We start from the raw sequence: 27,701 nt of genomic DNA, 5'->3' as shown, positions 1-27,701 counted from the left end.
GGCAGAGAGCTAAAAGTTGTGCTTTCTCCCTTCTGCAGCTGAGGAGGAACATAGAGGTGAGGAATGGGATTGTACAGGGTCATGCCTACACTGTCACAGGAGCTGTGAAGGTAAGATCAAGGACTTGTTCCTGCCTGGTGGTCTTGACCTGGTGATCTACTACAGGGCAGTCACACTGCTGTTCCATTCAGAGTAATTTTAATTAGCTTCATGCTTAGGAGGGATTGTTAAAAGCACATAGTTCAAATTCCAGGAATTGGAAGAATTCTGGTACAATGGGAAGAGGGAGGATAGCTGAATCCTATAATTTTTTCTGATGGAAAAATGCAACTTAAATTCACTTTTGTTTTGGGACACTTCAACAGCAAATACAGCATTTCTGGGGATTTTCATTCCATGCTGACTCTTAAAAAATTCACTTTTCTGTTTCAAATGGGAATAGAAGCACTGGCTGAAATTGTGGGATTTGTCATATGATGCAAATCTACATATGTTCAGCTCAATCACAAGCTGCCAGAAATCACTGTGTGAAAAGTAAATAGCTCGCTGCTTCAAGAACAGCATTTCTCCATCTTTCAAAGCTGTTCTACTCATGCAGAAATTCTCCTGGCTAGATATTAATATTGCTGATCTGAAAACAGGACCAATTTATCACACAGATCAAAAGAAATGAAGGATTTTTTTACAACCAGAAGTCAAAACATGGCTTACCCCAGTAAGCTGTAGTGCACACAGGGAGAGTTAACAGTGAGCAAGGCCAAGAAAGAAACCAAACAGTGGCTATGCTATCAAGCAAGATAGCTACAACACATTTTAATCTCAGAACCTAAAGTATTTTGCAAAGGCGACGTTGTTTTCCCTAAGCTATTTTCTCCCTTCTCCCCTTCTCTTCAATGGTTTCCTGTATGAGCTTGGCTTTAGTCCATAGACCCTCATGTCATGGCATGCTTTGTGCCATCATCAGTTGGTGTGCTTCTTCTAGGAGGACACTTGCTCGTAGCCAGGAGGCTCCAAAATGGAAGGATGGGGTTTGCCAGGCTCCAGAGAAGGCCCCAGCTGGCTATCCGCAAGAAAGGAGAGGAAGCAGGCTGTTCCAGTTTCCTGCTGCTCATGATGTGGGCAGAGAGGAGAAACAGTCTTTGTCCCACCTTATAGGAGTGCCAAGGCATCCAGGGGGGTGTCCTGTGGGGAAATGATCTGAGGTTGGCCAGGGCCTGGGCCTTTGCCTGAGAAGAGACTGCCATAGAATTTGTTTCCAACACTGCCTGTGTGCGTATGGAGAGGTGGAAACAAAAGGTTTGCTTCTCCTTTCCACTTCCACCATTTTGGCTTCACTGGTGAAGGTGAGTTGCTTCTGGCTTAAACCAATGGCAGCAAGAGGAGAAAAGCACCAGAAACTCCAGCTGTTAGAAACCACAGTACTGTAGATATAGAGCTACAGATTCTGTTTATCATCATCTCTCCTGCTGACTGTCGACATTAACTCCAGGCAGTCTGGTGACCTCGTTCCTCAAAGTCTCTGCCTTTGCTGACTCACAGGATCAGATGTGCAGTATTAGGCACCAGTATTTCCCAAGGCCGTTGAAGTCATGTGGTGTGGCAGGAATGCCACTGCTTCCCTCTGTGTCAGCTATTCACTGTCCTCAGGAAAGCAAAGTGGGCTCAGTTTTCTCCCACACGTCATTCCTTTATGATGTAGCAAAAGGCATTGATTTTAGCTGCAGCCAAATGAGATCAGAAGTTAAACCAGGTCTCCAAGGTATAGAAGAAGATCCATTTTATTACCAGTCTCTTCACTGAATATCGCAATTGTGAAAAGCTGTGACTGAGTTTATATTTCTTTTCTCTTTACAGATACGCTACAAGAATGGCTGGAAACATATCATCAGAATCTGGAATCCGTGGGGCCATGGGGAGTGGAAGGGGCCCTGGTGTGATGAGTATGGTCTTCAAGCTTTAATCTCATAAGGAAAATCACCCTTTTATAGGCTTATTGTAAAGGATGTCTGCCTTGCACCATAATAATGAAGCAGACATTTCTAAATCAATTCATTACAAGTGTTATTTCCATCTGTAAAGCAACTGTCTAAAGAAATCCAATCCAGGGAAAACTAATGCAGCAGTGGTTTTATATGTGCTGCTCACTAGGCCTAGCTCAGGTATCCCTTTTTGTCTATGTGTACATTTTTCCCAGTAGGTAATTCTAGATAAGTCATAGATGAAGGAGTTGTTATTACCTGAAGTAAACTCTGGCTGTACCCCTAGATGGTGGCTGACTGCTTCCATTGAATTCTCCTGCAGCAATTGTACATCCACCTTCCTGCTCCTTCTTCCCCTCCCATGAGTCTGATTCTGGGAAGAGGATGGTTAGCAGAATCCTTGAGAGTAGGGCAGTATTTTTATGCAGTATTGAACACAGAGAGACAAAAAGGGTCCTTAGTTATTGCAAAGGCAAAATGCTGCTGGATGGCTTGAACTGATTCTTTGGATCCTGCATGCAGCTTTGGAGATGCAAGGGCCGCTTTGCTGCTGTCTGTATAAGCTAACTTCTCTTTCCTGAGGAAAGGAATGAAACAGAGGAACAGTGTTTTGTAAATAAATAGATGTTAGTTTTCCTGGTGGAATCGCATCACTATTTTCCTGACTAGAGATATGTTCATGTGTCACTCTTACGTGATTTAATAGCATCCCACCTCTCCCTGTTGCTAGGAACACTCACAACTTCTCTGCTGAGAAAAGTCAGGCTAGCGTGTTGTGTCTGGATGGGTTGGTGGGTGGTGCAGACATGTTTAAGGCTGGGATAACAGCTATCTGCTCAGACAGCATCCTCCCATTTTTTGGAAGACTGAACTATAATCCTAACTGTAATTGAAATGTCAGTAGAGCGCATTCACAGGTAAGCTGCATAAATCAGTAAATTATTGATTCATGCTCTGTTTATTTATCTTAAACTCTGCAGAAAGTACAATTATCACTTAATTATAAACATGCTGCTTGGGAACAACACATTTGACTGGCTAATGTGCCCTCTACATGTCAGTGTAATATCAGCACTTCAGAGTGCTATGCCTTGGTACCTCAGTAACCTCTCCAGCATGGGGACAGGTGACCAGGGCTTGGAGGGCAGAGGCAGAATTCCCCATCCCATGGTGGGCAACTCAGGCACAGCAAAGGTGAAGAGCTTGTACGCTGGCCTTGGCTATGAAGGTATCGAGCACAGTCCTGTTCCCAACATGCAGTTTGCTCACCCGTCCTGCTCCCTCATGGCTGGGACTGTTTAGTTTGAGGAAGAGAAGGCTAAGGGGAGACCTCATCACTCTCTACAGCTACCTGAAAGGACTTTGTAGAGAGGTTGGTGCTGGTCTCTTCTCACAGGTAATTAGCGATAGAACAAGAGGGAATGGCTTTAAACTGCAACAGGGGAGGTTTAGACTGGACATTAGGAAAAAAATTTTCACAGAAAGAGTGGTTAGACAGTGGAATAAGCTGCCCAGGGAGGTGGAGTCACCATCCCTGGATGTGTTTAAGGGTCGCTTAGATGAGATGTTGGGGGATATGGTGTAGGGGAGAACTTTGTAGATAGAGTAGGGCTGATGGTTGGACTTGATCCCAAGGGTCTTTTCCAACCTGAATGATTCTGTGATTCTGTGACTTGATGGACTGGTTAGAGAAATGGGCTGGCCAAAGAGATGGAAAATTGTGCCTCACATCTGCTTGTTGATTTGTTCCTGTTTGCAGCTCTCCTCAGTGGGACCATGTTGAGCCTAAATGCAGAGAAGCCCTCCTCAGAAATAAGGATGATGGAGAATTCTGGTATTTCCCTATCAATCCTTCTGTCTACCAGGTTTTCTGTTTTCATTTGTTATTAAAAAAGGGTCATTTAGGCAGTTCTATGCTCTTAGTGATGGCTCAAGGCACCCTGTGTTAGCTGTGTGTAAACAGCAAATCAGAGGGAACAAGACCTGGAGAAGTGGAGCTGGCCAAGATTAAGTAACAAGCTGGTGAAAAAAATGAAAAGTGAGAGAAGTAAAAATCCAACTCCCTGAGATCTAGTCATTTGGTCACACTGCCCTTCCCCATAACAAGCCTATCTTGAACCTTGGACTGACTGGTGCTCGGGGTTACCGGTGGCTGAGCAGGTTGTAGAGCTTGGGCACTTGACTGCTCTGCAGGTGCTTGTGGTGTTTCACTGCCTCTTGGTTACTCTCAGATCCAGTTTCATCATGTATAAGCCATCCTTTAGAAAAGCTATTATTATTCAGGAAGTGCACCCTTGCCCCATGAGGCTCTGAGGAAAGAAGGGGAACAGCAGGCTGGTCTGAGATAGACACTGCAGACTTGAGTTTGGGGCAGGACACTGCAGAAGGACAAAGTAAGATGCAGTGGCAAAGGTGTGCTGGAGACAGCAGGGCTCCACCTAGGTACTACTGAACATGCCCTGTAATTTCCCTGGGGCTTTAGGTGCGGTTAAAGCAGTCCAAATGCATTGAGAGCTGACCTCTTTCTGCAAGGTATCAGCCAGCTCAGCTACAGCCTGCAGTGCTCTCTGTAATCCCCTTTTAAAGACATGGGGGTGAACATGAGTGCCTGACCCGTGCCTCAAACTGAAAGGTGAGATTTTCTCCTTCTCTGCAGGATGTCCTGTGAAAACTTCCAGGAGCAGTTTTCCTGGCTCTATATATGTAACAACACCCCAACCTTTCTGGACTTTGGAGATCAGCACTGCACAAAATGGTCCGTGGACAGCCACATCAACCTGTGGAGTCCAGTCCTTGCCACAGGCAGGAACTATTCCCCAGGTAATGAACGCTCACTGCAGTCACCCAGTCCTCTCCTCCTCTCCACTGGTGCTTACAGTGAAACATTCACTCTGAGCACCGAATTGCAGAAATATTGATTGCTGGTTGTTAATGCCTGCCCTTTCCCATTACAGCACCTATCAGCTAAAGAGGCAGAAACAAAGCAGCAGCAGTGGCTGCTGAGTTAAAACAGGAGACTTGTGATTTAGAGACACTGAACTCTTTAAATCAAAATGTGTTTGTCTGTCTTCTTTCAGGCAGTTGCTGGGGTGTTTTTGGGTACCTCTGAAATTAAATGGATATGAAATGAAAGAATTGTGCTACAAAGCTCTATTTTTGAAGGTAGAAAGGCCTCTGAGCAGATAAGACCACTGGTTTTACTGCCTGTGCAAGGACTCTTCTGTCATTGCAAGCTCCAATTATCAGTGGTATTTTTTAAAATTTTTATCTTCTCAGCATATCTTACTTTTTTTACAGCTGCATCATTATTTCGACTCTGTGTTTTTAATCTAAGATGGTAGCATGTGGTCAGTGAAGCAGCTTTTTTTTTCTGCAATGCTGATCCCTGACTTAGCAGCAAACAGGTTTTTGTTTACAGGTTTCAGCCTCCTCCTCATAACCTTGATTGTCATGTCTCACAGGGTGGTAACAATGCAGTGCCTCTGCTGCTGCACACCACGGGCACTGGGATTGAGCGAGGAGGTGCAGGGGCTGAACTGAGAGCATGTGGGCAGAGCCATTTTCCTTGGAACTGCGTTTTCCACCAAGCCTCTAGTAAAGTTCCTGTCCAAGTACAATCGGGCTAAATTGCAGATTTCAAGGCCACCCGACACACCTACATGGCTTAAAGTCTGGACTGGTTGAAGCAGATGCTGCCTTCTCAGTCCCTTTTCCCCAGGTTGGGCATTTTACTGCTTTCTTATCAGGGATGCTTCCTGTTAACCAAAACCTTGGCCAAGAAGCCTTTCCCTCTGGTGCTCAACAGTCTGTCTTGTCCATCACAAACACTAACAGGAAGGAAGGAGAGGATAGCTTTGGACCATTTCGTCTTTTTCTTTTATGTGTTCATGATCTCCAAGCCACAGTCCTTTTCAGCTCAGGCACTAGGCTGATTAAGAATCACTGCTTTTCTGCCTCAGGGAAAGTGCTCCACAGAGGTGAAGCAGATGTAGCGGGGCTGAGAAATCTGCATGACTTATGACTTTGCCAGAGATTTCTAGAATGATTAATGTGCAATTAGTTTAACTCCAGATGCCTCAAGTCCTGCTGGTAATGTAGAGACTACAGTGCTCTGTGGTATTGAAAGGATCTTGGAGCAGTAACTACCTATTCCTCTGGGTCTATTATAAGCAAGATCTTACACAATAGGCTACTGCAGGGACATCTATGTGGCTACTATTAATCTATTAACACTTTCTCAGCAGGTGCAGTTTCAACGAACCCTCAGTATTTTTTCAAAGTGCCAGATTATGACCCAAAACCCTATAATGTAGTCGTTTCACTTATGCAAAAACATGCTGAGGATATGCACAATGCAAAAACCCTGAAGATTGGCTTTTTGATCACCATGGTAAGCACACTCAGGTATCACGTAGGCACTGTTGTCTTCTGTGTGGGTATACCTGTACATGGAAGTGAAAGACTGAATTTCCTTTTGGGCTGTAAAAAGAGAGCAGTCAGTATTTGGAGTAAATTTCTGGATGCCTTCTACTGTAGAACATCATAGGAAAAGTAGAGTTAGGCAGGCTCAGTTTCCTTTATTTATGTCTTAAGAGAGGAAAGGTTGAACTTTTAGTTCTGTAGCATCCCAAAATAGCCCCGGGGAAACTCAGGGAGTCCCCAGATTACAAGATGTGCCAGGGCAATATTCTCTGTGCCCAGTGGTACCGGTGACTTGCCTTGCTTGCCTGGCACAAGGCATGATAGCCAGCACTAACCACAGCACTTAAGCAGTACTCCAGGTCTAGTAGGGAAGTGAGTGGCCTCTTGTTCCCCAAAATGGGTCTGTCTTGCTCATCCCCTCTTTTGTATGACAGAAATGCCATGCAAAACCCATTTAAAAAATACATGCAAGGCTTTGCTCAAGACTGGTGTGGAGGTAATCCACTCAGATATCTGGGACCTCCACTACAATTTCCCTGGTTTTTTTTCTTGGTGACTGACCAGGGAGGTGCCATTTCAAGGGCAGTTGTTGTCAGAGCATTACCAGACTTACTGAAAGTGCAATTGCTAGTGCAGATGGATGCTAGCCTTTTCCAAAGTGTTTTTGTTGTTGGCTGAGGAGGGTGGGAGGGCGTTGTTCTTAACCTGAAGAGTAAAAGGAAGTAGAGACTGCTATGACCCTAACTTCACATTCTCCTGATCACTGGAGAGGTTTGCCCTAGTCTCAGACTTTGAATAATTGATGCCATAAGTCTAACAGCTCCTCATAAATGAAGAGCATGGCTTTGTAGCTCGTAAAAAACAGTGTCTGAGAAATAAAAGTGTCATAAAAAGAGCATCCCTCCAGCAAGTGGAACTCACTATCCCTATGCAAGGAGATCCTCTGCCCTGTGCAGATATCAGGCCTGCAGGACTCCATGGGGCCAGCTGTGCCACTCAGAAAGATCTGCTGCTCGTGGTAAATGGGGAACTCACTCCTTCCAGCATCCTCCTCAGCTGTCCCCCAACAGTTACCAGACGTGGAGGTCCCTACATGCTCTTGCATGGTGCGTATCTGCCTTACTTAGTTACTCATTTTAACAGAAATGACCCTCACTGGGAGGTGATGGCATAGGTCTTGGGTCCTTTGAAAAAAGGTTCTTTAATTAGGAAGCAGACCAGGGGACAGATTTGCTCTATTCTTGCTTTATAGTTAAAATTTCTTTCTTCTCCTCCAGCTGATGCTCAGGGGTGTTCATTTAGTTTTTCTCTCTTGGTATCTTCCCAAGGATGTATGAAATTCGATGAGTATCTCAAGTCTGTATGACATGGCCTCTGTGGGCTGTCAGCCCATAGCTCACCTTGGGCTCAGTTTGGGCTTCTGATCCTAGATGATCTCCTCTGCAGGAGTTGAAGGGCAAGGTCAGAACAGACCATTACTAGAGACACCAGGATTACTGTGGAGCACCTGGTCAGTGAGGGAAAGGGGACAGTTATGCTGCTCTGTCACACCATAGTTTTTAGTAATGTAACAAAACCGGTACAAATCCACAGAGCAGATTATACAAAAAGTATTCCTCCATGGACACAGCTTAAGTATTTTAACATGAGAGCTGGTCTACCAGCTCCTCACAGCCAGCCCAGTGTGCTGGCCTGGTAGCAGCAAAAGCTAAGTCTAGGAGCTAAAACCAGGGTAGGTGCAGTGCTATTCCCTCGGTTTATTTCCCAGTGTCTAGCCTCAGTGCCTGAGGGCAGTCAGAGGTGGCATCTTTGCACACAAGTTTACAAGGGGTTTTCTTTGCACAAGCAGAGTACAATTGTTAAGGTTTGTGTGACTTCACTCTTCCTCCCTGAACTGCTTTCACTGCCATTATTCATTAGCAGCATCATTCATTGTTCTCTACCTTTTGAGATGAATCAAATTGTTGCTGTGAAGTAAAAAGAGTATTATACCTTGGCAGGATGAGAGGGGAATACAGTGCAGGCAAGGATGCAAACCAGAATGGACATATCTGATAGCTCTAGGAAGCCTTTGATTAAATATAGATGTCGAACACTAATACATGGCTGTGAGGGAAGTTTAATGTTGTGTGATAGAGCTGAGCAAGGTATAGAGGCTGATTCTTATCTCACACTGGTTTTGACTCCACTGAGATATTAATCTGCTTCTGCTTTTTACCGGAAGGAATGTGGAATGAGACCCAAAAGTAAAAGAAGGATTACACAATTTATTTCTTTGCAGCACTGCCCATTTCTATCTGCTCAAGATCCGACCCATAATACTTGGCAGTCTACGTACCTCCCAGCCGTCTGTAACAGTAGTCATCTTTTTTTTTTTTTTCTCCCAAAATAGCAGTTTTATGTTATTTTCTCCCAAAGGCATGGCTCATAAATAACTCTGCCACGCTGTATAACCATTCTAAATGGAATTTATACATGCTGATGTATTTTGGGGAATATGTTTAGTAAGGGTTTTTTATTATGCTATCTTTACATGTCATCATAGTAATAGCGGTTGCATTATATTTGTTTCATCTCAGCAAAAATACTGGAATAACAGAAGAAAGATCAGAATATTTGTTTTCTTTTGACACTTGCTGGAAAGTTTGTGTTGTGACTCTTGAAGCATTGTCATCTGGGTGGGATGCTTAGTGAGCTCTCTGACCATTCTGAGTCACGCTAGATGTCAGGGAAGTTTTAGTAAGAGTATTCATCCTTGATTCCTTCATGAACTCCAGTCTGCTTAATGTTAATTGAAGTTCTCTTCAAATCCACTCACATTCATTTTGCCTTCTGTTTCTTTCAGTTTTTCCACTTGTGTGCATCTTTGATGTGTCCTTGAACAAAGTCTGTCACCTGGATGGGCTTTTCGTGCCACTGGGGAGGTTAAGGCATTTTAGATGCAGTGTGTATTTAGAGAACTGTGGGAATGTAAGGCTGCAGTGGATGCACTTCCTGATTTACTTTGATTCCTGACATGGAGGAGAAATAACCAGCTACGTTTTTCTTTCAGGAGAACTCCAAAGTTCTGGAACAATTTTCCCGGACTCGAGATGTAACCAGATACTTTACCTTGAGCCCAGGAACTTATGCTGTTGTTCCTGCTACTACAGAGGACCACGAATTTGAATTTCTCTTACGAATTTTCATGAAGAATCAAGACTACAATGAGTAAGATGACAAGTACTCCTTAAATGCCCCAGACTCACAGCGTACAAAGATTTAACAATTTAATGTCAAGATAACTAATGTGGCAATTTGCTTTTAACATACTCTAGAAGCATGTTGGGAAGACACAGCCGAGAGTTAAGCAGGGATCAGATGTATAGTCAGATGCATAGGGGTGGTCACTGCTGAACAGGGCAATAGCTCATCTGCAGCCACCAAGAGTCTCAGCTTTGGTACGAAGAGCCACAAAAGTGAACAATAATTGTGAGATATGCCCCCTCTGCCCCAACTGTGGGGACATCTCTCTTTACTGAAAGGAGGACTGAGAGCTTGTTTTTCTTAACAGCTGCTATGTAGTTTCTTATGTTATGCCAGCTAGATGCCAGACAGATCGGGTCCCATTCTATTCAGAGGGGGACCTAGAGAAGCAAAAAGCCCATCTCACAGACAGGCTGGTAGGGCTCCCTGTGAGTACAAGAGGGGCCTTGAAGATAAGTTTAGTGGAAAAATGGTATCTTAGTTCATGTAAAGGCAGTTATTATCACATTTTCACATAAATATCTGGGTGTGCTTTAAGTAAAGAGCAAGGCCCAGCATTCAGCCTTACCAAACGACCTTCAAGCATCAGATGTGCAGCGGCTTTCTTTCAGGAAACTTTATAGTAGAAGTGATTGCAGATCTTAACTCACAGGCCCATATCTTAATAATGAGATTGTTTTCTAGGCTTTGGCCCCTGACAAAAATAGCCCAGAACAAACTAAGGCAACTCCTTAGTTATGGAAAACAAATATGAGAAGTCTGTGTTTTGGGCTGGACTGCCTTCAGCATGATGAGTCATGCACAAGACTGCTCAGCCTTGGAAGGTAGCACTTTCCAGGAGAGATTCTGACCCTCACAGACCTTCCTGAGCTAGATCAAGCGTGGGCATCCTCTTCCTGTGGGTCTGTGCAGCACTAACCTGTATAATAGCGCAGATGCTATAAAAATAGCATCTGGCTTACCTAATTTCTCTACCGAAAGCAAAACTCAAGTATTGAGTGTTGCTAAGTGAGTCTCAGAAGGAATGGTGGCCCCATTTCAATTTCAGGTAGTCTGCAGACATTTAAAAGATGTTGCCTTTTAATAACCCAGATGCTGTTTTTTATTCCTATTAAACTAGGCAAAGAGAAAGCAGGTGAAAATTTCATGTGTCTCAAGGCAGGGCAGCCCTGTCTTCTGTGTGGTGAGGTTAGTCCTGGCATGCTCAGAGTGAGACAAGTTACCCTTTCTCTGCTGCTGGTGCCAGCAGGGTCAGCTCGAGGAAGGCAGTGGCCCCAGAGCAGCCAGAGACTCAGGCTTGCTCATGTCTGCCAGCACAGAGAAACCCAGGACTGGTGCAACAGGCTTGACTGAACTGGGACAGGCTGGGCGGTGTGGGTGCTGAGCACCTTGTGGGGCCCTGGGCTGGGTGAGTTCTCCTGTTAGTGCCTGCCTTCTGCCACATCTGCAAATCAGTGCTCTGGAAAGGCAGCTTCTCTCCCAGTTTGACTCTTGTAACTCTTTTCTAGGAACTCAAACTTCCCGCCCAGCCCAGTGCTGCCAATGGTAAGAAACTCTGAAAACTGATGTAGATACTGGTGGTGGTGGATGTTTCCTAGAGAGCTGACCATTCAGTAGCCACCTATACTGACTCCTCTTCTTCCTTCCCACACACCAGACAGACACCACTCTGCTCTTCCCTCCCTTCACCGCCCAGCACCTGTTCCAGAGTTTGACTCTGGCACCCTGAAACCTTGCTGGGAGAGCAGGTGACCAGCTGGGGGTACCTCTCTGGAGAGACAGGAGTGACAACAAAGCGCTTCCTCTTCACACATGTCTCTTCAGATTTTTGAAGGAAACAAATCTTATATGGTCCCTCTGTCATCCTGTCCATCTATCCTTTTCACCTTGCCACCTTTAACACTTTGACCAACCAAATACAGCAGGGGTGAGAGCATTTCAAAGAGACTCAATTCTTGCAATGTCTGTAAAATGGGTATGTATCCAAGGAGGAGAGAGGGGGAAACTTTGATGAAAATGTCATGGCTTGAGTTTGACCTCTTTTTAAAAGACCTCATACCTGAGAGCAGGTCATGCATGCCTTCCCCATGGGAATGGTTTCATTTAAGTACCTGAACCCTATAAAGCACAGGAGTCCATAAAAGTGAGGCCCAAAGCAGATATCTTCTGATCATCAGAGTATCTACAGAGACGTAAGGGGATTTGCACTTCAAAACTGGCTGTGCCTCTAGTTCAACCCACATTTCAGCCTGTTCAGCAACCATCTGTTGCTGGACTTCCTCGTCGTGAACTGTGCAAGTTGCCAGAGCTGTTCCAGTCCATGCTGCTGTCTCACCGGTTGCTTGCAAAACCCTGCTGCTGAGAGAGGCTGTTATTTATAGCAGTGTAAACTCAGTGCAGGTCTTTGAAGCCAAAGGTGTAAAGCTGCTTCAGGAGAACAGAAAACAGAGTCCTTTCCTTGTGATTCACTTTCCAGCCTGCAATTAAGCCCCATTAGAGGGGTAGTGTAAATGGTGGCTTATTATCTCTTTCCACTGACAAGCTGTCAGTTTACTCAGCTGTCATGTTAACCAATGTTTTGACTTTGAATTATGGTACCCACATCACACTTTCTATTCTTGTTTAGGTATTTGGGCTTCACTGGTGTGAATTATCTTGCACAGATCTGAAGGCACTGGGGCTTAGGCTTAGTCTTTGGGAAACTTTATAATAGTAAGGGTAGTTCCCCCTAGTCCCTGGTGGATCTCCTCACTGAAGGGTTGAAAAAAGTCACTTAACCATTGAATTGCAATTGCTCAGGTACAGTCAAGCCTGCTTTGGGGTTGAGAAGGTACAAGAGAAAGGAAAAGTCAACTCCTGCTCTATTTTCTTGGTTCACATGAATCTTCACATGCCCTAAGCCAGTGGTTTCCACCGAGGGCCATCAATAAGGATCAGGCTTTGTATCTCTATACTCATGTATTGACATGCTGAACTCCACCCTGGATGTGTTCTTTTGTCTTCCTCAGGCCCTGAGGTGCTCCTTCCTGGTTATACTAAGTGATAACATCCAAACTATGCTTCTTCCTTCATTGCAGTAGCTGTTCCTCATTCCTAGTCCACTTTACTCTTGGGGTGTTAAAACTGCAGCCTGTACTGTACATTCCCTGCCCTCTCTAAAGTGTTGTTTGGATCTGCAGACTTATGCCTCCAGCTGTTTTGTAACAGAATTATTTATGTGCATACTTTGTCTTTGATCCAGGATGTACCAAGACAGAACCAGGACAGATCCTATAAGGCTGTCTTCCTAAGATACACTAAGCAGGTATCCTATCTAAAGCATCTTGCTGAAAAATAAAAAAAAAAAAAAAATAAAAAAGGCATGTGGGCTTGCAAGAAGAAAAACTGATCTATGATGTTGATACAAATCCATTTAGAAAAATGTTTTTTGGAAATGTAGCTCCATCCTCAAGTGGATACCTTGAAAACAGTATTGATCGACCTGCCAAAACCCCCAGAAAAATAGGACGTTCAGCTGGGATGGATTGGCTACCCCCATATATCAGCAGAGGATTGGAGATTTGTGGCTGTGCTGGTGGTGGGCTTGCATGTGTACTTTTCTGGGTTTTTGGATTTAGTTTGTTTATTTACTGAAAGCAATTAGAAAGCCTTGGGTATTCCCTCCTCTCATCAGCATCATTTTCCACTTGCCTTCACGGCATTTGGAAACCAAACATCAGTCAGCATTTGAGTAATTGATTCCTGCTCTTTCAGAGCCAAACTCTGTGTGTTCACAGGAGATGCTTTCAATGGTTTAATAAACTGTTACAAAGAACTCCTCGACTTAGTCAAGAGGAAAAAAAAAATTACTGCCAAAAGTCTTCGCACAATGGGCCTCTTGCAGTTAATAGTTATATCAGTGCATGAAGGTGAAAATGAACACTGTCTGCCACGCTGAATGCCCTGGGGGAGGGAGCAGTCAGGTTCACCCATGGGTGGCTCAGAGGGAAGTGGGCAGCAGTGCCTCTGCTCCCAGTCCACTCACCCAACTGCCTGCTGCGCCTGCCCATCGGCAGCTCCCCAGCTAGGGGCTGATGAAGTCGGCAAGTGTTCCCGTCACTGCTGAGTACCCCATGGTGATGGGACTGCCTGTAACTCCCCTGAAGACTCTTGTAGGGAAGGACAAAGAGTGGCCCAGCAGCATGGAGGGTTTTGTTATGCTCTCGAGGGGATGCTGCTGCTGCTGCTCTGATAATAAGCAGAGCTCCTTCCTGGTTGCCACAGCGCGTGAGTAAAGAAGTTTCAGGCAAAAGTGACACAGAAGAAAACTTTATGCTCACAGACCTCTCTGCATTTTATTCTGCATTAGGACTCAGCTATTGATGCCTCGCAGCTGCAACAACTCCTTAATGATGTGATCCTGCAAGGTAAAGGTTTTACAACCCAGCTAATGTCTTTGGTGCTTCCCTATCATTAGGCTAGTGTAAATTAGACAGAGGATTTAGTGGTGTCCTGATGGTCCTCAAAAAATCCTCAGCGTGGCTTACTGCACTGTTGGATCTTGGAAGAATGAGAAGTGCCTCCACCAGGGTTCTTTTACATACACAACAGTTTGGTTTTATTTTCTTAAAGAAAATCAAAGAAATATTCGCATGAAGAAGGCAATGCAATCCAGACCAGCTGCTGACAGACTCTTTAATGCATGGCCTCAGCAAGGCTGTGCATCTGCTTGACATTCAAATTTCACCCTCTTCTCCCCTTCCCAGTTCTGCCAAGGGACAGCCTCTGCCCTTCTCCTGGATGTCCCTGCAGCCCCCATGAGCACCCCTTCCTGCTTGGCACCCCACCAATTGCAGCAGGAATTCAGTCCCTGGCTGTGCTGCACCAGTGAGTGCCCCTGGGAACTGTGCCTCTCACTCTCCTCACTGTCAACCAGTTCCTCCCAGTTCAGCCCTGGCCTGCATCACTCCTCTGCAGAGGCCTTGAGCTGGCTTTCAGCATTTCGCAGACTTCCTAACTTGCCCACCTAGAAAAGAGCCTGAGACAGGGGCACAGCCAGAGGGCTCAAACCAACTCAGTCATGCACGAGGCTCAGAGTGCTCTTAGGATTCGCTAATTCAGCATAAATGGCCTTTCTTGTCACTGTAATTTCCCTTATCCTTATTTCAGAAAGGAAGAATTTCCATCAGGGCAGGTAGGTGGGCAGATACTCTGCAGAGCAGCAAACTGTGATCCCAAACAGGGCACGTGTCCTTGGGGAAGGGAGCGGTAGAGATGTCTGAGACATGTCAGACTCCCTCAGTGGACCTCAGCCTGCCATGTAGCCCTTGCTGATGTTTGAGAACCTGAGACAGATCTGGGGGTTTTTAGCTATGTGAGCCTTCAGAGTGGTATCCTTCTTCCCTCTGAATGGTGACCTAATGCCTCTGTCACTCCCCTTGCTCTCGCTAATTCCTTCTGTTTTGTCATTCCTTGCAGATGAAATGACCAGCCTGGGAGGAAGATTCAGCTTCGATTCATGCAGAGGCATTTTAGCTCTGATGGATGTATCCTTTCAGCAGAAGCAATAAACTTCCCCAGCTCTGCCCATCCTTGCTTTGAGTTATGGCTGAGCTGAGCATCCCAGTGTGAGAACCTGCAAGTAAATATTAGCCACAGTCCTCAATAAATAACTGTCCCAGAGTCTATGCAGGACTTTGCCATGCATGCCCTGGCTCTGGTGTGCCTGCTGAAAGGTGAGGGTCAACCTTCTGCTACCAGCTAACTCTTTGCTCTCATTTTTCCCCTCTGCAAGGCCCAGGGCTTGGCTAAGCTTCACCCTTCGGTGCAGGTCCCAAGCAGAAGCCAAGGAGAGGAGGCAGCACAGAGCTCAGGCATAGCTCGGCACTTCCATCACGGCTGCAACCACACTGGTCTGTGATGGCAGCTCGAGCAGGCTGCTAGCACTGCCAGCAAAGCTGGTGTTTGTGGGAGAAGCACTGTCACTGCTGAATCACAGGCACTTGCCTGGCAGGCCATTCATCCTTTCCAGTGTACCTTCCATATTTAGATGGATCACGCAGTCTTTTTACTGTTAACAAGACAGCACTGGAAATACATTTCTGGCCATTGTAGAACAAGAAGGCTCCTTGATGAAAACATAAATTCTCCCCTGTGTGTTTTCTCCCCATGGCTTGCTTGCTGTCTCTTTCTTCCATGCCTTGAAACAACTTTGAGACATTTTCAGCCCTTTACAAACTCACAGGTAATGAATAAAGATGACCAGAAGTCCCTCTCTCCTTCCAGCTTTCTGCATCTAGACAGTGAAAGAGACTTTTCCCCCTTTCCAAAGCCCCTCCTGGGCTAAGTGGGCACTGTGAATGCATGGCACATGCAAAGAATTGACAAAGCCACTGCTCTGCTCTAATTCAGGTTGGATTTTTCACTCTCTGGGCTGCATACAACCCATGTGCAGCGTGACATATCCTGGCCTGCAAAGACAGGATCAGCTTTTTTCACTCAGGTTTCATGGCAGTGGCATTTGTCTGCTTATGTTTCACTGGCAATGAGTTTTGTTTTCAGGGAGTTTTCACCATCCTAGCTGCATTAGGTGAGGTGTTGCATGTCTGCCCAGGACTCCTAGATGATGTATGGAGGGGAGCAGATCCTTCAGACCTGGTCCTTCGAGGATCCCTGGGGGATGTCTACTGACACCCCTGGGCTCCTGCAGCTCAGGGTGGGGAAGTGTTTTCTCACATGTGCCATATGAATGGCTCAAAGGCTGCTGCTGCCTTCTGACAGCAGGCATCAGGATCGGCTCCTCGTGCTCTTGGCTCCTTCAGTGCCTGTTCCTCCAGGAGGATCCAGCCAGAGCTAATACTGTGCTGCCTCATGCTCAGAGGCAAGGCAATGTGCACGCGTGGCCTGAAGCATGGGGTCACGTTCATCCACAGGGGCCTCTGTGCTCCGTGGCTAAATGTCAGCTGAAGCGATCACTGCAGGTTCCCTTGTGGTTAAAGGCACCATATAAATAGTAATCTTTTGTTGTTTGTGAGCACAGATATGAGCAGCTGCACAATGTGCCAAAGAAGGTGAATTTAAGTATAATTGAGAGCACCATGGCTTTTTCAACACAAAGTAACAAACGGAAGAGACTGAATCTTATGTCTGTCTGTATGTGAAGGCAACATCCTTGGGGATTAAGACAGCCAGGTTTAGCTCTCATTAACTGTTCAATTCTTAACTAAATGCACAGCTCAACTCGAATGGACGTCTCACACTGCAGGAGTTTGGGCGCCTCTGGCGAAGCCTCACTAAGTACATGGTACACAGGGGCTGCTCTCTCTTCTCTGTCGATGCTGTACTCTTGGGCTTTTCATCAGCAGAGTGCAGATGTCTGTGATATCAACGCACTGGGGGGAAAAACATTGCAAAGGTTGCTTGCTTAGGGGGTCAGATTTTTGTCCTCTCATGCAAAGGTTGACAGCTCAGGAAGCAGTGGTGTGTGTAAAGTGCTCCAAATGAGGAGCCGAGGCTTTTCTAGAGCAGAGAATATTGAGGGAAAAGGTAGGAAGGCCAATTAGGCTCAGAATTTGATGGAAGTCTCTGTTTGTGTGCCACCACTGGCAATTTTTTAAAAAGCTTTCTAAGCTGAAATGAATTCTTGAACAGTTGTCTGAAAAATGTCACTTCCTCATTGCTGCAGTTTGTAGTGGAAACATGTAGGATCAGATGAAAGTTCATCTGGGGGAAATGTCTCCGCTCCAGGATAAATGTTACATCTGGAAGCAGGGAGGACAGTAGCTTTGTAGCTAGGGTCCCACCTGAATTCAGAGCCAGGGCATGCATGGCAGCTTCTGTGTCATGTCCTTCCTCCTCAGTCTTGTTGCAGGGTGGGAAGGTTTCCTGAAACTTCAGGGTTGGGTGGGCTCTACTTTGTTTCATCCCTCTTGAGATGGTCTGAGGCCACCTAGGACATGGGGTGCCAGTTCCCCATCTGGCAATGGTGCTCTTCCCACTGACAGCACTGCAGGTATGTCTTGTGAGGTTTCAACGGTGTATTGGGAAAGATGACCCCAACACCGTTCCGGGACTCAGGGACTCATGGCTTATTTCACGTGTCTAGACAATGTCTTTTTGTCAGTGGAGGTGTGAGTATTCCCATTGCTGCCTGCACTCGTAGACCAGGGAGAGTGAGAAAAAGGCTTCCACCCACCCAAAACTGTGGAATTTCTTAGACAGTAACATACTGTCTGAGCCTTCTGGAAATGGGTCTTCCTTGTCACGGTCACCCCATCTCATCTGTTGAACTTCCTTGCAGCCTATTTATTAAGGAGGCAAAGCATCCTACATAATTAGATGTAGCAGTAAATTTGGGGAATGCTGAGATGGGCTTGAAATCTGTCTTTACACTGGTTTTTAGGATATCTTCTGCAAGGAAGACAGAAATCATTCTGGATTTCTTGATGTGTCTGAACTGAAGAGTGCAATACAGACAGCAGGTACGTCCATAGGTGCTGAGCAGCTCCCTTTCTTGTCCCTGTGGCAGTGAAGGAAAGGATGAAAAAGAGAGAGGAAAGAAAAAAGAGCTTCAGGGAGAAAGCAGTTTGGATTGTGCAGAGGTGCCAGTTAGATCACAGCTCTGCTCAGAGGTCTGCATTGTTTTAGGGCATTGAGACAGAAATCTCGTTTCAGGGAGAAACCCTTTGCACTGCAGCTAGGGAGCCAGCAGGGAGATGCAGGGAAGCACAGCACTAACCAGAGCCTGCAGACTAGCTTATCCATAGTGTCTCCAGGTCATGGACAAAACATCCAGCAGAGGAAAGGAGTAAGGAACAGTCGATGCTTGCACTTGCCCCGATTCCTGCAGTTTCTCTCCAGGGCAGTGACAAGTCTGTAAGGGACTGTAAGCCACAGTGACAGACGTTTATTGAGTTTGCACTGACCTCTGTTGGCTACACGAATGCTGAAACTTGCAGTGAGTGCATGGGACCCCTTCATGTTGAGTGGAGCATTTTAGCTGGGTCATCTCTCTGGAGACTTTGTGCATGAAATACAGCTCTGAGACAGCAATCCTCTTATAATGGTACAGTAGAGAAGCTCCCATTTGGCTGCCTGGAGCTTGGAGGGTGTTGTGCCCAGGAGGAACCCGGTGCAGAATTGCTCTCTGTGGAAGCCATCAGCTCAGGTGATGTATATGTAATCTTTTTGTGGCTGAGAGGTGGGCAGGAGAAGCTGCCAGGTCCATTCTATAAGAGAGGCGCTAAAGTGTAAAACTGGGAGGAAAATTGTACATTGAGAAGTCCTGACAGCCAAAACAGTGCAGCTATTTGAAGGGATAAAAAGGCACTGTTACATGGCAAATTTAATATATGTTAGGCTAGAAGAAGTTCTGAGGGGGGTGGGGGAAGAAAATTATAAGCTCATTCTTGCTGCCTTCTGAGCCAGACAGCTGCGTTTGAGTCCGTCTTTGCATTAGGATGATCCCTGCCCTGGCTTTTAAGCAGGAAGAAGCAGGTAGCCCCAGAAAGCTTTGGGAGGTTGGCACTACCTCTGGGAATGACACTAAGGTATCTAGACACAGCTCCTAGCCAGCTGTTCCCCAAAGTGTTCAGTGCTTTCCCCAGCAAAACACAGAAGTGTGTGCTTAATTTTCACTGTTGTCCTAATGCTTCAAAGCGTAATAATTATGGGTCAAATTTTCTGCCAGAGTAAAGCATTAACAGCAGTGCTGCCCCGAAATGGAGGAGCATTGGTCTGGAGTATTTGCAAACTCCTCACTGACCGTATTAAATGCATCAAAATAAATAAAAAAAAAGTAGGTAAATATAAAGTCTGTGTTTTAAAACTCAACTAAAACCAGAGTGAGGAATCCAGCAGACAAAAGGTGTGGGGAGTAACCTTACAAATAAGCATCAGCATATAACTGAAATGTCTTGGGAAGAGCGAGGACTGACATTTCAGTCTTGTTGATGAGGTTAATTGGGAGACATTGCCAGGTGAGCAGATTTCAGAACAAGTATATCCCAGACAGACCATGCCAAATTGTCAGTGTTTTACTAGTGTAAGACATGCTTGTAGCGTTTTGTAAGCAGCACTGCAATGCTTGCTGGAATCTGCTCTCCAGAGAGAGCTGGATTAAATTCCCATTGCCTTCAAAAGGTTAAAAATGAGATAGAATTCATTGCTCACTACTACAATGGTTCTTGGCAGTGGTTTAAAACCAGAATCAAAGAACAAATTTCATTAATTGGATTTTTTTAATTACTAACTTTTCCTCCTAGGAAAAAAATCTAAAATCAGGATTATCTTCATTTGAAATGTATCTTAAGCCCAAATGTATTTCCATTATTTAAATATTCAGCATTGTGTGTCTGCTTCCTGCTGGAGACCTTCTCCAACTAGGCTTATGCAACCAGAGTTTGTTGATGTACCCACCTCCATTGGCTGTATTTTCCCCTACACAGGTGTAGAGAAACCGTTTCCTTCTTTTCCGCTTGTTCAACTAATTTAGCTCCATGATGAGTTTATTTAAAACTGAAAAGTATAGAGCTGTTTGAAAAAGCAGGAACGTTACTTCTCTTCCAGCTGAGACTGAAAACTAGGGGTGAGCAAATGAGACTTTTCTGAAGTCTCAAAGAATGCATTAAACCGAAGCTATCAGTCCAGCTCTCTGCAGAAAAATTCTCTTTTGTTTAGCAAATCAGCTTTTAGTGCAAAATATATTTAAATCATTCCTCTTATATAGCCAGCACATTTAGGGTAGTTTTATTTAACTAATAAAAGAATCATTCTAAAAGGCAATTTTTGTTCATTCAATTGAATACCAATTTCCATCCAAACAGACTGTGACACAAATACTGAATAATCACCTAATAAAACAGAAATGCACCCTCCACCATTTTCTAATAAAAGAGAAAATGTAAAAATTAAGAATCCTAGGCATGCTATACTGCGTAATAGCATGAGTGTGTGGTATCTCCCTGTTTAGCAGAAAGCGCCAGTGGTATTGTAAATGCTATGCTCAGACTTTAACAGTTATGAGCCAAAGAAAATCACCCCTTTCTTATAGAAAATAAAAGCTAAAAAGGCAAAGCAATATAACACTAGATTAGTTAGCTCAGTGTTTCCTGCTTGCTGACCCAAGCCATAATTCAAGTAAGTGACTAGAAGGACTTTGATTTTCCATCACTCTACCCCAACTCTTATGCACAAACCTGGGGCAAGGCAGGTTGCTGTCCAGGGATGCAGAGACCCATCATGACAGGGTGGGGGGCTGAGGGAGGGCCCCTGCTTCTCTTCAGCGTGCACAGGGTCATCAGAGCTGGTCCATCATCCCACAGTGTGTCCCCAGTGTTGACGTTCCTCTTCCCTCCGCAGGTCTGGCCGCTAACGAGCAGCTCCTGTGCCTGATGGCCTTGCGATATGGCGATGCTGCCAGGAGAATTGGCTTCTCTGACTTTGTGTGCTGCATGCTGCGCCTTGAAACCATGACCAGTGAGTCTCAGCGCCGGGACCTGTTGTCAGGCAGGGGATGTAGCAGCAGGGGAGCTTGCAAAGCCAGACTGAGGGCAGTGTCAGGAGGCAAGGGACACAATGCTAGACATGATAATACACGTCTAACAGCGTAGCTTGGAAATAACAAACCTACCCAAAGTCCAGGCATGGTCCAGGCATTGCTTCTGGCAGCCTGTTTGCCAGAAACCAGATTTATCTCATGTCCACAGGAGCAACTGGCTGGTAGAGAGCGGTTTAGTGCTGAGAGAAAGCAGCAGCTGGGAATACGGTGATGTCCTTGCTGAAAGGGACCATAAGGAAGGTCAGTCCCCCGTTTCCCATCAGAGCTCATCAGAGTGCCAGTGGGCTGCAGCGGCACCACGCTGACCTGTGTTTTTCCCTCCTGAGGAACGGTGGTAATTTATATCCAGAGCTTCTTCAGCTGCCAATCCTTTTTTGCTGCATGGATTTAGGCTGGCCTCTGCAGGCTTGTCCTTAGAGCCCCTATGCACTAAGACTCATTTTCTAAAAAACAAGATGTGTCCTTGTGCTGGTGCCCTTCCACACAAACTTGAGCATCCTGGTCCACAGCAGAGCTTCCTCCAGGGTGGTGTGGAGCATTGCCCGTACCACTGAGGAGAGACTGCATGCATTCATGCCCAGTGAAGAGGAATGAGGCAACACATCTGAAGTCGAAGGCTTTCTCTTTTGCTTGAAAGTCAGAAAAGTCTGAATCACAGCAAGGGAGGTGCTTTTGCTGCTGCCTCTTTTTTTTTTTTTTTTTTTTGACCTGGAGAGATTTTTTTTCCCACCAACTTCAGTAAAGTTCTCTCATTTTTTTGGTAAGGAGGTCTGAGCTCCTTCTCAGTGGATAAACAAACCCACACCCTGTGTTGCACCCAGCTATTGTCTGGCAGTTGCAAGGAGGGAGTGTCTGTAAATAAGCCTTTGCCTGAAAGTAAATGGAATTCTGTTTTACAAAAGCATCATTTTTTCTACTCTAATAATAAGTATTTTGACTGGAAATACTGGTAGTTAAACAAACCCAGCAATTGTGACCCGTGTGCTAGAACAGTGCTACAGCAATTTAGTTCATCTTTAGAATGAGCTGTGTTTCAACAGCACATGGAAATGAATGTTCATTTTTTCTCATGTGTTGTTATCACTGACGTTTTATGGGCCAGTAGTGGTCAGCAGATCTGCCTGGATGCCACTGCCTAGAATCCCATTTCAAGGGAGCACAGCAGAAGCAGCTCAGAAAGTCAGAGCGTGTCCTGATCTTAATGCTTTCATTAAAAACCAGATAACTTGTAAACACCCACTTTTTGTGATTATACATGTCACTTGCTGTAGATGAAAATTCTTATGCCTAAATCAGTACCATGGCATTTTCTTTCATCTTAAGAAAGATCCTCGTACATTTTAAGTGCCAATGTAAAGACAACTCCTTTACAACCATGGGGAAAGGAATCTCTAAAAGTTTCATTGCTGTCTGTAATGAGTATATTAAAATGCTCTCAACTCTTTCAGTTATCACTTTAGAGAGGGTTTAATGTGGAATACATTTCTCAAACTTTTCAAATCATTGTGAATAAGATTGTTACAGAAGAGGATAAGGGTGTCAAGTGGGAATAAAAGGCAGTCCACCTTTATGATGATATGAATGCAGCAGGGGAGATAAAATCTGTCCCATTAAATCATTACTCATCCTTTCAAGATAGCAAGAGATGAGACCCAAACCAAAAGCCGTAGCTTCTTTGCAAAGTCTGTTTAACCGGAGTTAACGAAGTAGTAAAGGGGCACTTACCTCTGCCCAGAGGAGGGAATTCCAGCGCTGCCATTTGCTCCTAAAAAGACTGCTGGGCGCAAGCCCAGCCCTGCAAAGACAACCTTGTCAAGGGGCTGTGTGCAACATGGGGATTTCCTTATTCTATGCCTTTCTTCAGAGAAGCATAGGCTGGATGTGCTTCATCATGTTGGCTTTCCTCTCTGCTTTCTCTCTGCTCTGCATTATATGGGTAGCTCTGGTTGACTCCCAAGGGATAGATGAGCAATGCACCCTTGTGCCCTGTTCTTACACTATCCCAGCAGCCTTGCACTTTTGTCTAAAGCCCAGCAGGTTTCAAAACATTCATGACCTTACAATGCCTTTTCCATTCAGGGTGGGAAACATGCTCCTGGAGAAATGTGTCATTCAAGGATAGACAGACTTAAATTTGTTTCAACTTTTTATTACTGTTTATAACAGCTCATTTCTAGGAGAAAAGTAATTTCAAAATAAATAAAAAGAACTCAAAATACTGTGTTTTGACTTTATCCAAACACTTGAATTTGAACATTTCTCCTAGTCAAACTGCATTATAGATGTGCACATAGAATAGCAATATTTGAATGAATTTAAATTTTCTGATGGCAAAGTGTTCTGTCAGAAAACTTTCAGCAATGTTAATTTCAAACGCTAGCTGAATAACAGCAGCATCTGCATTTATATTCCCTGGAAAAATCTTGCAAGGCATACTAATGACTTCAAGAGAACCACTTTCTTTAGGGCATGTTGTGATCACTCACTGCCAGGGAGGGTGGAAAAGGACCAACAGAAAGTTTCCCTGTGGGAAGATGTGTTTCATTAGTTCACTGTTCTCCTGCCAGTCTTCAGGTGGGAGGTACAACTGAAACAAATTATGAGAGGACATGAAAGCAGTCACAACGAGCACTCCCTGTCCCTACACTTTTGCCAAATTCTGGCCCTGAAATTGGAATGCCTTCCCAGGCTTCGATCCAAGGGCCAAGGCAGAGGGGGTGCCCAGCACAGGAATGGGATGTGGCTGGGCAGGACAGTGCGGGCGGACACCTGAGCCAGACAGAGCATCCCGGCACAAGGATTGCAGCTCTGCTCCTCAGCTGCCACAGCCTTATGTCTGCGTTGCATTCTTGCTTCATCCTCATCAAATAAGATTTTCTTTGTTCTACCCCTAGATGCCTTTCAAAACTTAGCAGAGGGCGGATCACAAGTTTTGATGACAGCAGTGGAGGTAAGAATGCTCCTTCCTTCTCTTCTGTACAGGTCTGAAGTGGGACCAGTGCATATGTTAGCAGGAGGGTGCAGTTGAAGATGATGTGTGATGTATATTGCTTGAGGTTTTGCCTCTGACCCCAACAGTGGTGAGGGTTTGTCCTGGCTGGATGTATGTCATGGGTGGGAGGTATTTCCCTGGGGTTCCCTGGCCCCAGTCACTCAGCCTCACTAGGGTGAGCACAGCTCAGTGGTGGCCAACCACATCCAAAGCACGGAGTCTTCCCTTACTGATGCCAGCCTGCCGTTGCTGGAAACATTGCTCAAAGTGACTTTGAGGAAGTGACAAAAAAAAAATAAAAAAGCATGCCCTCATTTCTTATTGCCCCATCTGTTAATTCTGAATTGCAAAACATCTTGGTTTTAAGAAAGAAATAGCAGACAAATGCTTGCTGCTGCTGTTCGTCTTAAAAGCACAGCCTGAAGGATAGCTAGCTGAACAGGGATACATCAAGCTTTTTATCAGCTAGTCTGAAGCAAAAATCCTGCTGTGCTCCATAGTGATATGCCTGAGTGCTGCATTTTATCAGTCTGGGGACTGTTATTTGACAACACAGTGTTAAAAAGATTTTTTTAAAAAACCTTTTACAATCTTGCTGGCTCCTGTTTACACTCTGTGGTTAGTTCAGTGGCTAACAGTTCATTAAATCTGTTTTGCACTAAGAGCTGAGCAGAGTTTCCAAGCAGAGGCCCTGAACCTCTTTTTGGGGTAGTCTGTAGGACAACCACATTCCCAGAGCCTGCTATCCCTTCCACTTGCAATCATGCAGGTGCTGCCCTTTCCCTGCTGCAGCTGCTGCAATAATTTATCATGGAAAGCAACAGATGGAAAGTGTTTCTGGGTCTGAATTGTAATAAGGGAAAAAGGCCTTAACTATCCTGTGCAGGACATTGGGTCACAGCCTCAAGGTACGAAGACACATGTCTGAAGACTTAGTGTAACATCACTATCTAAATGCACCTTTTCTTCTCCTTTTTCCAGTGGCTGACTCTTGTCATGTACACCTAAAGAGATGTCAGAGCTCAATGCGTCTGGTAAGAAATCTCCTTAATATTATACAAACTGAGAAGAAAGGGTTGGGTGCCCTTACAGTGGCCACAGTGAATATGAGTGGGGACCTTATAGAAAGCTCACCCTGGGGTTATGGTGGGTTTTGAGAGAGAGAGAAAAGTGAAAGCTGCAGCATGAGGGAGGCTGGAGAGGGGCTGCAAAGGGAATTGGACTTTGGGCTGTTTTTCTGAGGAATTGCTGATAGTCTTACCAGTTGCTCAGATCCCCAGTGGCTCAGTTAGCCACTTGCCCCCTGGTCCCACCTGAGGTAATACATTTTCAATAGATCAACTAGCAGAACTTGTCTTTTTTGTCTTCTTCTGAGGGATGCAGTTACTCCTGTATATCTTACATAGGTGCAGCAGATGTAAAGCCAAGTAGAGGGTGGGGATAAGTGGTCATTTAGATTTGTTGGTCAGTCTGATTTCACATTTTTAACTGAATTGTATGATTTAGTTTATTTTTGAACAACAGTTCCTGCTTTGTGCTTCATCTGATGTTTGCTCCCTCCATGGCAGGCCTGGAGCAGGGCTTTTTTGCCCTGAAGTTTACCTGGACTTTCCAATTTTGCTACTTGGTCCTCATGAAGGACTTTTTCCTGCAGAATTTGTCCTGTTTATACATCCATAAACTGTGTTGGCCATTGTGCTTCTACTAACACACTGGGACACGGCTGTTCCCAGTTGCAATGGTAAAGCGTTAGTGCTGGTCCCAGACATTTGGCACTGAGGAGAAAACAGGGAGGAAGCACAATCCTTAGAGAAAATGTGCAGTGGAGAGCCAGCACATTCCTGCCTTTGTATTGTGGTTGACCACAGGACCTCACAGAGCACCCTTGGGCAAAGTCACACATTTTCGTTATCAGCCCAGTTCAAAAATGGAGTGAAAAAACAAAAAGCAAGACCTTCATTGAAAACCTGGGACTGCATCCAGATGAGCCTTCCTATAGACAGGAATTACAATAGTAAATAATACATGAACAGCATCTCTGGTGTCTCTCATCCTGTTTCTTAAGGCAATTGACACTGGATGGCAGCTTTGGTGAGAAGTTGAAAAGGGAAATATATAATCAGGGTGTAAATTACACTCTCCCAGGGAGACTCAGACCGAAGGCAGGGACGGCTCCATGTCTTTCACCCTTGGCTCCAGGACAGTGGTCATGCCCAGATGCTCCTCCATCTTGGCTCCTAATTGCATCCAGTGAGTCCATCTGCATCAGGAGCTGGGTTTCATCACTCAACACTGTGAGGCCTTCACCCCTCTGAGCTCTGTTTGCATACAGTTATTTGTTTGAAAGTCTGCCCTTTGCATTCAGAGTCCTTTGGACAATGCACCTTCCTTTTGTCACAGCACAGCTGTTTTTTGATGTGTTGATGTGTTGAAGCAGATTATTCACAGCACAGCACCCACCCCATGCACTGCAGACTATCGTTAGGTAAATATGAGACTAGGAGGACCTCACTTTGGGGGATAAAGTTGCTTGAATTACTGCTTGCAAATTATATTCATAGTCTGTTTAGTCTTCTTTTTTCCTTTCATGAATCATTCATAAACTGATCATAACTTCTGCAAATATATAATTAATCATAATTTTCACTTACCAGTTTTGGATGAAATTCTGCCTGTAGGGTGTTCGTAAGCAGTTCGCTTGAACAATTTAGCAGCCACTTGCAGCCAGAGACTGGGTAGTCATAGCACGGCCCCTCAGAGGACTGAAACTCTTTAAACTAGAGCCTAACAATCCATGAGCCATGTGGGAAAACACACATGATGTTTGTTGAAAAAATTCTGTTGGAAAAATATCATTAGTGATTTCTAAAGACTGACCTCCAGCTGTCCGTGTGAGTCTCTTTATCTCTGTTTTAGGTGGCTTTTCTGCTCCTCAGTAGGCCACACAGCCCAAGGCCATCCCACACAAGAGCCATCCATGGGGTTCTTGAAAAACCACTGTGCAGGAGCGAAGCCAGATTTCCTATGGACTTTTGATTATGCTTGATGGTACTCAGATATTGGGATGAAGAGTCCTTTTCAGGCCAACTGGAGTTGCTTTGGAGAGAGAAGAGGAGATAATGAGAGATATCCATGAGCAAGCCGGTAGTACTTAATGGTCTGGGCAAGCTGGAAGTGCTGACTGTAATCTCCTCTCATCTTCCTGTAAATAATACGGCTGGTTCTCCTGGTTAATGCACAGAAGTCAGGAACAGTTCCATTAACTTCACTGCATATAACAATAGAATCAGGCCTTTTGTGTGGAAAGAGTGTCTATCATGTAGGTAACAAAAAAATTTAAGACACAGTTTTATTTGAATTATTTCTTAATTTGCTTATGTGCCATTTCTAAATGCCAGGAAAAGGTTGAAGAAATTAGTAATAATTCATAAATAACACCAGAAGCTTTGTGATATTTTTAAAAACCTCTTATTAATAAATAAATAAAATAAAAAAAGAAAAAAAGTCTTGTGCATATTTGAGTTAA

At 44.9% G+C, this 27,701-nt stretch overlaps 1 protein-coding gene across 1 annotated transcript in view; it reads left to right on the top strand.

Moving 5' to 3' along the window:
• The window catches only part of CAPN13 (calpain 13), a 52,603-nt gene extending 25,463 nt beyond the window's left edge, over nucleotides 1-27,140 (top strand). The window contains 16 exon segments of the mRNA XM_074820517.1: nucleotides 39-110; nucleotides 1,855-1,940; nucleotides 3,739-3,813; nucleotides 4,636-4,799; nucleotides 6,221-6,369; nucleotides 9,454-9,611; nucleotides 11,156-11,192; nucleotides 12,889-12,951; nucleotides 13,996-14,053; nucleotides 15,105-15,172; nucleotides 16,861-16,929; nucleotides 18,028-18,106; nucleotides 20,985-21,101; nucleotides 24,078-24,133; nucleotides 25,157-25,209; nucleotides 27,092-27,140. Of these exon segments, the coding sequence (XP_074676618.1) occupies nucleotides 39-110; nucleotides 1,855-1,940; nucleotides 3,739-3,813; nucleotides 4,636-4,799; nucleotides 6,221-6,369; nucleotides 9,454-9,611; nucleotides 11,156-11,192; nucleotides 12,889-12,951; nucleotides 13,996-14,053; nucleotides 15,105-15,172; nucleotides 16,861-16,929; nucleotides 18,028-18,106; nucleotides 20,985-21,101; nucleotides 24,078-24,133; nucleotides 25,157-25,183 (1,278 nt within the window). The 3' untranslated portion in view covers nucleotides 25,184-25,209; nucleotides 27,092-27,140.
• Nucleotides 27,141-27,701: the final 561 nt, after the last annotated feature.

This window comes from Strix aluco, chromosome 3 (genome assembly GCF_031877795.1).
Source record: "Strix aluco isolate bStrAlu1 chromosome 3, bStrAlu1.hap1, whole genome shotgun sequence".
Taxonomy (NCBI): Eukaryota; Metazoa; Chordata; class Aves; order Strigiformes; family Strigidae; genus Strix; species Strix aluco.
Note: the sequence above shows the minus strand (reverse complement) of the source record. Positions and strands in the feature narration are given on the sequence as shown.